General features: G+C 40.2%; 1 protein-coding gene across 1 annotated transcript; it reads left to right on the plus strand.

Moving 5' to 3' along the window:
* Nucleotides 1-147: 147 nt before the first annotated feature.
* On the plus strand, nt 148-10,799 carry rasef2 (RAS and EF-hand domain containing 2). Its single transcript, XM_079345895.1, has 17 exons — nt 148-690; nt 2,462-2,614; nt 4,922-5,012; nt 5,256-5,351; nt 5,864-5,941; nt 6,031-6,146; nt 6,248-6,316; nt 7,278-7,359; nt 7,492-7,562; nt 7,659-7,848; nt 7,944-8,045; nt 9,296-9,440; nt 9,524-9,605; nt 9,702-9,816; nt 9,906-10,019; nt 10,130-10,206; nt 10,280-10,799. The coding sequence occupies exons 1-17, from the start codon at nt 377-379 to the stop codon at nt 10,371-10,373; spliced, it is 1,989 nt and encodes a 662-aa protein (XP_079202021.1). The 5' UTR covers nt 148-376; the 3' UTR covers nt 10,374-10,799.
* Nucleotides 10,800-10,812: the final 13 nt, after the last annotated feature.

Genomic DNA, 10,812 nt, shown 5'->3' on the forward strand with positions numbered 1-10,812 from the left:
ACTAAGAGGAGTGTCTGATAAAACTGTCACATGCACACACCTTAAAGACAAATAGAGCCACTTACGTATCTGTTGTACTTGTATTGTATCCATGTTCCAGTGCACATATTGGTGACATCTTTTCTGGATTCAATCAAATAAACGACGGTTGCTATGGCAGCAAGTAGGAATTAGGACATTGGGTCAACTTGTTGGGACGAAACCCGCCTACGTGGAGACACGGACCAATGAGCGCCTCTTTACTACCTGTCTAAAACCTTCATTGAAAGTTGAACACAGGATTTTATTGGGGTCGTCACGCAGCCGATGTTTTGGCATTTTAGCGTCACATTTTTATTCCCTCTGCATGTTTTTTTTTTCTTTTAAACATTGAACCATGAACAGACCAAGCCTGCGCAGATTGTTTTCTGCTTGTGATGTGAACAAGTCCGGTAAGATAGAGTACGAGGACTTCACCGTCGTCTGCCAGGAGCTGAACGTCCCCAAAACTGAAATACAAACTCTGTTCAACAAATTCGACGAGGACCGAGACGGATCCATCACTTACAGCAAGTTTTCGTCCAGGTTTCAGGAGGTTTCAGAGACTCTCAACTTGGCGTCTTTAGACACCGCCGGCTCGATCAATTATCCTAACAGTCCGTGGGGAGAGTTTTTGGGCAGGATAGATGCGGAGTGCGCCGTCTCTGAAAGGTAGAGTAACATGATTCGGCTCCGCTCACTCCATGTTGAGCATTATTCAGCCGGCCCGCGGCTCCTGCTGCTCCTGGGGCCGTTGTTTACGTCGATAACTGTCACCTTACTTCAACAGGTGCGCTCCAGTCTGATTGTAAACATTTTAACATTATTTGTGAGCGTGTTTGATACGCCGTAGGCCTACAGAAAAGTTACACATTGTAGGCTATCATGAAAATGACGTGACCTAATAGGTCACACATGACAGAAAGTGATGTTTAAGGCTAGTTAAGCAGTACTTTAACGTTGACTTAATAAATTCAACTTAGAGTCCCCTTATTATTGACAGTTTACCACAAATTCCAGGCAAGCTCAAATCACACTTTAAAAAAAAAAAAACATTTTCAAGGTTCACTTTTTGATTGGTAGGCCTGTTGGCGCTGTTGTCATGGAGATAGTAGCCTGACATTACAATAAGTATGCTGCAGGTTGTCATGAACAATAAGAAAATTCCTTTCAGTAGTCTGTGCTAAAGGCCTATGCTACTTTAACTTAATGAGGTTGTCATTTATTCAAAAGTCAAAACACCTCATGTAGCCATGGCCTAGATAAAGGCCTTTAGAATTAGTATGTAATGTAATATGTCATCTTTGTAAATAGTTGAATTATGTTTTGTTTTTATTAACTTAATGAAAGGAGACTGAAAACTAAGTGCTTTATCGATTAAATTCACTTGATGAATTCCAATGGTGGAAAGGTATATGAACAGAGAAAGCAACTATTGAAACCATATGGACACACACGCACACACACACACACACACACACACACACAAAAAAAAACATGAGGAGAGAGAGCCCATAATCATTAATGAGATTTTTATATTTCTGTGTAGCCTAAGTTAACAGATTCGAGGGTTAATCATTTACAAGTAAACCAAATAGTGATCAAGTTGAAAGATTACATTTAAAGATTGATCTAAAAAACATTTCCAATAGGTTAATCACTTTGTTTTGTCCAGGTGTGTTTGCAGGCCTTAAAACATGGACAGGAGAGAGTCTAATTAATATATCTTCAGGTCATATCCTTCCTAGTATCAGTTTGCTCGCTGCCTGCGGCTGAGCCTAATTCGTGATCATCAAATAGAGCCTTAGACACACATCATATTATTTGTTTAATAAAAGGTTGTCACTGTCACACTATTTCATAACAGGTTAAGACAAAGTAGACCATAGCTAACTACATAGCTTAGTACTTCATCTGAATAAAAACTGTTCATGTTTGACATTGGTAATGTAGCACCTGTAAAAGAACTTATTTTTGTAAATAATGTCCAGTCACTTGAATTCAACATATTAATTACATAATGTGACTTAAAGCAAGTGTCTGAAAAAGATAGTCTGAGTGTGCATTCTGGCATGACCACTAAAGTGTGCACATGGTGCTGATGTACCGACAGCTTCTATGTTTTGCTGTCCTTGCCTGTGGAGTAATAAAGTGAATGTTTTCTATTGCCATAAGTGCCATTGCAGTCTGAGTGGTGTAGCAGTAGCTTATGTTACAAAAGTAGAAGGACTGAAAATATGTATTCAAACATGTTGAGTTTAGAGAAAAATGTGGATCATGTTGAATGACTGTTTAGAGAGGTTAAATTTAGTTGTGACCTGCTATTAAACTACTTCCTATTACAGTGGCCTTCAAAAAAGAAAGTGGACTTTGGGTGGCGTATGTCCGCTGACCCTCTTATTGCTGGTATACTAACTACTGTATATTTTTTCTCCTCCTTCAGTCTCAGAGAGCAGCTGGCCGAGCTTTACCAGTCCATTTACACCTCTGCAGACATGACTGTGCTGCAGCAGTATGAGGACATCATCCACTCTCTGCTCAGTCAAAGTCTGGACAGCAAGCTGGAGTGTGAACAGCTGGAGACGAGCTTGAAGCGGTAAATGCAAACCTCTGTATAAGAAAATGCTAATCAAATATTAAACATGCAAGTTGTAAGACCATCAGTTGTTGAGGTAATTCAATTGTCAGAGTAGACCTTACTAAATCCAGAAGTTCTGAAGTTGTGTTTTGACTACACTTCAGCGATCGACTGCTGCCCTCTTGTGGTTGTAAATCATATGGACTCCAGAGCATTGGCAAACTGCTTGACCTTTGTTTGTGGTTTTGTGGAATCAACAATCCTTTTAGTTTTTAATGTAGTTTTAATATTTGACATATTGAATGTATAATCTGTTTTGCCCCTTTAGATGTTGCTGTAAATTGGTAAGTAGCAACTGAACTGAGATAAATGTGGAAAGAAATGGAACTGTATCTGGGGATCGATAAGCCTTAACCGTAGCCAGTGGCATTCAGTTTTCTGTTCATCCGTACGAAGGTTGTCAAACTGTTCAATGCTTTGTATTGAAATAATACACTGTTATTTAAATGATTGATGTTTTGGAAATGTACTGAGACTAGAAAATATTCAGGGAAGTTTTAACCGAAGGCTGCTGTGTGCGAAAGAGACAGAACACTCTCTCAACGTTTAACACATCTTTGTTTGTGCTATTTAGAAAGATATTATATGTTGAGTGTAGGACTTGTTGCTGTGGAATCAGAAGAACATTTTGAATAATTATCCACTTTGACTTGAGGATGAGCCGACATCACAATGTCCTCAAACACTTTTCCAGCACATATTCTACTTTATAACTCAGGAACATAAAAGGAAATCTTCACCATATTCCACAGCTGGTCAAATCCTTTATGGGTGACCATGACACTAACGAGTGCAGACCTTGAGTCTGTGGTTATTGTACAGATTTTTTCACTTTCGTAGGGTGAAGATGTTTGTAAAGCTCACGGCGGAACAACTTTATCTCCTGACTTTTAAGAACATTTTAGTGACTGAAGTGTGACTCTTTTTCTATTTCTCCTATAAAAGTCACACACTCGTACTGCAGAACAAGAACAGCAAAGATTGACAAATTCAAATGATGGTGCTCTGAATATCCTCAGGAAGGTCCGTGTGCACTTTACCTTTCTGATGAGTCGTCAGTGTTTTGAGTCTGATCCTGTTGTTTATTGATTTGAACCTTAAAGTCATGTATGAATCCACCAATTTCATTTCCTGGATGAAAACCAGAGCAGCGGAGACTGCTGCTCCTCTCCATCACACGCTCATTGGTTCTGATAAAGATTGTTCTTCAGGTGATCATCATAACAGCATGTGCACTTAGTTAGTTATACTTCATCTGTGAAGAAAAGAGAGTACTCCAGTTTCACAAGAATTGTTTACATTTTGAGAAACTTCTAAGCCGAAAGTCTACATTTCATGTCCTACGTGAGGACGGAAACTTAAAGAGTTGTTAGAGGCATGATTCCATTTAAATTGAAGGACGGTCAGTGAAGGAGACGCTCTAAAAACACCGTCCTGTTTGTATAGCAAACGACCCTTTGGCCAGTTCCTGAAAAAAGTCATGAGACAAGTTAATGCTTTTTAAAAAGAATCATAACTTGTGACATAGACAGACGGCTAAGTATTGACAAGATACAGTAACAGAAGAACAATGATTTGACTCAGGACATGTCTTGAGGTCCTCACTGTTGCCAGATTGCTCACAGAAAAGATGCCTGACTGAAAAATGAATTAAAGCTTGATCCGAGTGGTAACACTGTTATGCACACTTAAGGAACATGGGATTTCAGTCTTAAAATCTATATTGTTATCCGTCACATAGAACCTTTTATTTAACTGTTGAATGTCGGCATTTCACTTAGGAGAGAACAATGTACGTCAGCGGTTTTTTTCTTTCTTTGCTTCCTTCTCTGGTTCATTTACGGTTAAGTATGAGAAAGGTGACATTCCTTGCATGAGGAAGCAGGAAAACTTAAAAAGCTGCCCTGTCTTTTTTTTTTTTTTTTTTTTCAAACCCTTTAACAAACTGTCCATCTCTCTCTATTGGTCTATGGTACTTTTACCTCCTGGTGAATGAATTTGTCATCTTGACATAAAACTTAAAATATAATGTGCAGCACTTTAGAGAACAACTTACTCAGTGATTCCACATGCAGAGTCTGCTTTTCTAATGCTGTTACTTTCCCCTCCCTCTACTCTGGTTGGGTCACATGTTTGTTGATGAGAGCAGGACAGCCACAACTGTAGCGAACTCAGTCTGGTAGAACTGGCATATGAACAGGAGTCCTTCTTTGCTTTCCACACACTTAAACGTCCCCCCCCCCTTTTTTTTTTTGGTTTAAACAGAGCCGAGGAGATGAACAACAGTCAGCTGACAGAGCTGGAGGAGGATATACAGCAACAGCTGACCAAGACAGAGGAGAGGGTGAGAGGCGAGGTAAGTCAAGTGGATGAAGCCAAGTTTCAGAAGAGGCGATGGAGTGAAAGACTGCATATTTAAAGTTCAACTCTCTACACATTCTAAGTTGGTTCCTGTGGGCTACCTGTGTCTTTGCTGGGCAGCACACAGCAGCAGATCACACATCTCTGCACAAAGAGCCTCTGTAGAGTCAGATGAAAGCCTCTCTTCAGGCTCGAGCCAGTCTGCACCTTCCTCACTGCTTTGGTTTCATGTGTGCAGGAGCGCAAGAAAATGGAGGGGATTTTGGCCACCATGCAGAGGAAGCACCAGAACCAGGTCACAGACTTGCATGCAGCGGTGGAAAGACTGTTGAAGGTCGGTTTCCTCACACACCATGCGTCACTTATTGCTTCCATGTTGAACAGTTTTAATGAAGACAGAGCCTTCAAACTACTTTTACTGAAACACTATGCAGCATGCCGCTCTGACAGACCACCGGCTCCTTTTCAGGCAAGAAATAAGGAGCTTTGCCATCTTAGGGGAAAATGAGGGTGGGATGCAAGACCATTAAAAAAAAAAAAAAATACAAATGGATGATGTGTCCCTTTTAAGATTGTAGGTTATGGCTGATATGGGGCGTCTTCATCTGTAAGAGGGCACAAACTGTCATTTGTAAGTTAATAAAATATTTGATAGTCAAGACATAATATAGGTCACATTTTACATTTCTTGTTTAAACATTCAAAAAAGTAAGAAAAAGGAAAATCTTTATTAATTGTCTGTTTAAGTAATGTCTTTCTGTTCTTGTTGGCCTACACTTGATCTTCCTTTGTACAGTATAGATCATTCCTGATCTGTTTGAGATACTATTTGTCTCTGTCCTCCAGAGCCAAGAGGATTCAAATTTTAACGAATCTAAGGAGGAGATGAGCCGACTGAACAGACAAATCAGCGACCTCTCTCAGGTAAGGAGTTCTGGTTTGATTCAAACATGTGTATACAATATGTTAAGTTGTATAGAATTGTTTCGGTAAATCACTATTTCTCCTCAAAGGAGAATGAGCAGCTGCGAGGGTCTCTGCTGCAGGCCCAGACAAGCATTGCCGTCCTGCACTCTGACCTGGACAAGTTGAAGAACATGTATGCAGACCACAAAGCCCAGCATGAAAGGTGAGGCAGCGTCTCAAAGCTCCGGTCACATATAACACCTAATATAATCCAGAGATAAGATCACAACACCAGAATGACATGTCACTTTTATTTCTGGACAGAGAAAAAGAAGAACTGACGAGGATGATTGAGGAATACCAGTCCTACTCCAGCCAGATCCAGATTCTTCAGTAAAGTTTTTCACAACATATTATCTGCTGTGGACGTTTAGGGAGGGATTTCATGGGGGGAAAAAGCCCCGTGTCCACATCGAGTTTTCTTCTCAGTGCCAGCGTCTTTTTTCAGTTGTTTACAATGGGTAGACAGCGTTTTCAACAGAAAGCTGCTGTCTGGAGAAAAAGCCCCGGCGTCCATTTTTAAGCAGCGCTCTGTCGTTTTTGTGCACACGCTCCTAGCACTCAAGTTGAAAATCTTTCAACTTCTCAGAAAAGGCACTGTAGAAGTCAATGCCTCTTTTTGAAGACGTCCACATTTTCAAAAAGTATGATATTCCCTGTAATTCAGCCACCTACGGATCGTATCTTGTAGCTGTACCTCTTTGCTTCGTGTCTGCTGGGATGAAAAAAAAAAGAAAAAAATCTCAAATATAAAACATGCAGGAGTTGTCGTACAGCGGCCGTTGTCAACACACTGTTGTCATAGAGACAGCATGGACGCTCAGCGCTTTTCTTCTCAGCTAACAAACGCTTCATGCAAACACTCCCAAGTGCACAGCCAGCGCTTTTCTGCCCGGAAAAGACGCTGGATGGACACAGGACCGAACTCTACCTGGAGGCTTTCCAATGAAAATAATGAACAGTTGTATTTTACGTATCTAGATATTTTAATTATCTTGTGATTTAAAAACATGTATAAGTGCTTGTATTAACTTATTAAAGTAAAATAGTAGGAAGTTTTACACACTTTTGCCATGTTTTTATCCTATTTTTGTAAACGACTCCTTTAGTTCACAGCGTTTTTATTACGTAGTGGACGATGCATGATTTAAATGGCTCTTGAATACTTAGTTGTCTCTCTGGTTGTGAATGTATGCTGCAGTCTGAAATCCATTCAGGTTATCCAGCTGTATTTAAAGTAAATCTTGCTGCACCTATCTGACCCTGTCTTGTACTCCCTTCAACCCATAATTAGGGAAATGAACAAAAACCTTTATGACAGTAACGACGGGCTGCGCTCAGCTTTAGCCAGTGAAACGGTTGCAGCCAAAAGGAGGGTAAGTCACTCTTTGCTGACAACATATTTCCTCATCCCTCGTGGTTTTACATCAGATAAAAGCTGACAGTAAATTGTTTTCACGGGTTGAGGTGTAAAGTTTCCTACCTGACATTTCTAATCTGCTCAACAGCTGTCTCCCCGAAACGAGATCCCAGCCCGGAGGATGAAACCGCTCCGACAGAGCACATTCAACCACGGCAGGTACAGAAAGTTTGTACACACCTCTGAATCTGCAGATTGATCTCAGTGAATTAAATTGTCACTACTAGAGCCAGTGTGCGTCTGATCTTTGTGCAGCTCGGAGCTGGATTCAAGCAAAACGACATACTCTCACGTGGCCTCCTGGGCTGATAAGTACCTGGACAGTGGAGTGTCCATGCCCATGGAAACGGCTGACAGCGCAGGCAGCGATTACGACAGCGAAGACAACAGGAGCTTGGCAGAAACCGTTCACCACAGTTACTCGTGCGCCCCTTCGGATGTAGAGGTCAGAACGCACATCAGATTCAAAATTCTGCCAAACAATTTCAACTTGCTGTTGAGTTGTAACTTTAAATGAGTGCTTTTCATTTTTTTCCACAGATATCAGAAGTGAAATCTGAAGCTGCTGTCTCTGTGGCGCCCAGTCAGGCGAGCTCCATTGCGTCATCACTACGAAGACGTTTGTCTGCTTTTTCGTCAAAGGTAACACAGTGTCTGCAGTAAGCAGGAATTTTATGAGAACCTATCAAGTCTCAGTTAAAAATAGATCGATCATTTTTTGTTCTTCTGACGACTGTGTAAATCAGAGGCTCTAAACCCTTTTTTTTTTATTTTGTGACACTGTGAATAAAACTTTTAATCTCTTTAGTCATGATAGAAGATCAAGAAAGTCACACAAATATTTTTCACACTGACACAGAAACTCTTTATGGAGATCCCAAACCTGTGCTTAGGAGGCAATAATGTAAGCATCAGGTCCGAACTGTAATTCATCTAATATTTACTGTCTAATGACGCGATTAGATTTCCATGGAGACATTATAAACAAGCTTAGCTACCAAGTACAACATGTTTGACATTTAAAGGTCCCATATTATGCTTTTTTTTAGGGTTTATATATCTAATTTAATATGCATTTTTCCAAGTATGTTCACAATCGCGAATGTTCGAAAAAAAAGCGTCTCTCATCTGCTTGTGTTTGCAACACTCTGAATCCCCCATGATCAGCGTCCCCACGTGGGCCTAGTCTGATATGATTGGTCGGCCGTTCCGCTCTGTTGTAATTGGTTATTCCCTCAGCACGGATGTCACATCAGCTTGGTGTAGCGAAAACGAGCCAATGGGCTTGGATCAGTGACATCACACTGACAAGACGTCACAAATTTCATTCAGGGAGGGGCTGGGGACCGAGCATTACATGCAGCTCCTGCTTACAGTAGGACGTAGGAGAAGCTGCGTTTTCACAGACTTTGATTTTGTGCCTCAAGAGACCTGGAAAACACACTAAAGAGCATATAAAACAGAAAAAGCAGAATATGAGACCTTTTACTTGGTAAATATATTTATCAGGGATGACAGCAGTATAAATCCATGTGTTTTACAAAGCTGCTTTTCTTTAGATAGAGCAGCTTTAAGGTGCCTTAATTATAATGTGTACATGATGAAATGCTGTCAAAAACAAGACTTATGTGAAATTTCAACCAAGACAATGTGTAATTTTCAATGTGTAAGAGTTCTGTTAGATTACATTTTATGTTTGGAAAAAAAAAAGAAAGAAAGAAAGTCCGCTAGTGAGGTTTTAGTTTACTGGCGAGTTTTTTAACAAAAGTCAAAAGCAAAAGTTCCTTCCAAGCATAATCATGGCTTACTGTTATCTTGTCTTTATAGTAAATAGTACAATACACAACTATTTCCACATAATTGGGTTAACCTTGTCATCTTCTGTTCCTAAGCCTTTAGAAGAAGACATAGAAGTAACCGGGGAACCTGCTCCAATGTACCGCCTGGTTTTAGCTGGAGACGCAGGATCAGGGAAGTCCAGTTTCCTGCTGAGACTGACGCTCAACGAGTTCAAAGGAGACATTCAGACGACTCTGGGTGAGTGAAGACACGTCACATTGAATCAAACTCAATACCAATTTTGAGAATTCAGAGATCTAAATCTGCTTCTTGTTTCTCAGGAGTTGATTTCCAGATGAAGAAGTTGCTGGTGGATGGAGAGACGACGAATCTGCAGATATGGGACACAGCTGGGCAGGAAAGGTACGGCCTCAGCTATTACTACGTCTTCTTTCTTTTTGGAAGAAATAATGATACAACACTGAACTAAACGCAGCGTTTTTTTTACTGTTACTGTAGGTTTCGTAGCATCGCCAGATCCTATTTCCGTAAAGCTCATGGAGTCCTGCTCCTCTACGATGTGACTTCAGAGAGCAGCTTTCTTAATGTCAGAGCTTGGGTGGATCAGATCCAAGTCAGTGTTGAATGTTGAATTAGTGACATAGAATGACCCAGCCCAAACAGCAGGAGTGTATTTCATAGTTACCTTTTGTTTTTATTCAGGATTCAACAGACGAAAAAATCCCCATGTGTGTTATTGGAAACAAGGTGGACCTCCGGGAGCAGCTCCCAGAGAAAAAGTGTGTGAGCAGCATGCACGGAGAGAAGTTGGCGAAGGTGTGCAACTTTTCATTCCCCCTGATGAAAATGTGTATATACTGACGCAAAGCCTCCCAGGTGTGTAAATAAACTAAGCGAACTCAGCTGTGTCAATGCTTTGCTTGCAGACGTACGGCGCCTTGTTCTGCGAAACAAGTGCCAAAGAGGGAACTAACGTCGTGGAGGCCGTGCTTCATCTGGCCAGGTAGGAGGCCAAAGAGAAGCAGCTTCAGTATGAAGTGTTTTCCTTTTCTTTGACGTGTTTTATCTGTTCACAGGGAGGTAAAGAAAAGTTTCAAGAGGCGGCAGTCCCATTCCCAGCTCAGACTGAGTCCAGTCAACCAGAAGAAGAGTCTGAACGGCTGCTGTTGACAGTACAGGACAGACCACATTGAAAACTAAGAAGCAATGAAGGACCAAGTGTTTTTTGTATTCTGAGATGAAGACTTTTTTTCTTTATCTTTTTTTTTTTTTTAACTTTTTGAATTTTGATTTTTTTTTTAACTCAAGCATTCAACATATTTCATAAATGTTATTTCTATGTTCAAAATGAAGACGCACAGATATAAATACTTGTAATGAGATCATACTCATATTTTTCTTAGGTTTTTAAGTTATTTGCAAGTTAAATAAATTTAAATAAATAAAGGAAGTCGTGATATAAATCCACAACATCCTGTAAATGTCTTTACATTTACAGGATGTTAATTTTATCGATGTAATCATTTGTTTTTATTTCTGCTCTGTAAGATGAGTTTTCTGAAAGGCATCTTTAAATAAAATGTATTTTTACTATTATTACATTTTTAAT

Source organism: Symphodus melops (assembly GCF_947650265.1).
Source record: "Symphodus melops genome assembly, chromosome: 6".
Classification (NCBI taxonomy): domain Eukaryota; kingdom Metazoa; phylum Chordata; class Actinopteri; order Labriformes; family Labridae; genus Symphodus; species Symphodus melops.

Bases quoted from the DNA above. Each gene is read 5' to 3' on its own strand.
- rasef2 (XM_079345895.1), top strand. From the start codon at position 377: ATGAACAGACCAAGCCTGCGCAGATTGTTTTCTGCTTGTGATGTGAAC. The intron at 6,317-7,277 runs GTAAAGTTTTTC...ACCCATAATTAG, and splicing joins AGCCAGATCCAGATTCTTCA to GGAAATGAACAAAAACCTTT. The intron at 9,441-9,523 runs GTGAGTGAAGAC...CTTGTTTCTCAG, and splicing joins AGACATTCAGACGACTCTGG to GAGTTGATTTCCAGATGAAG.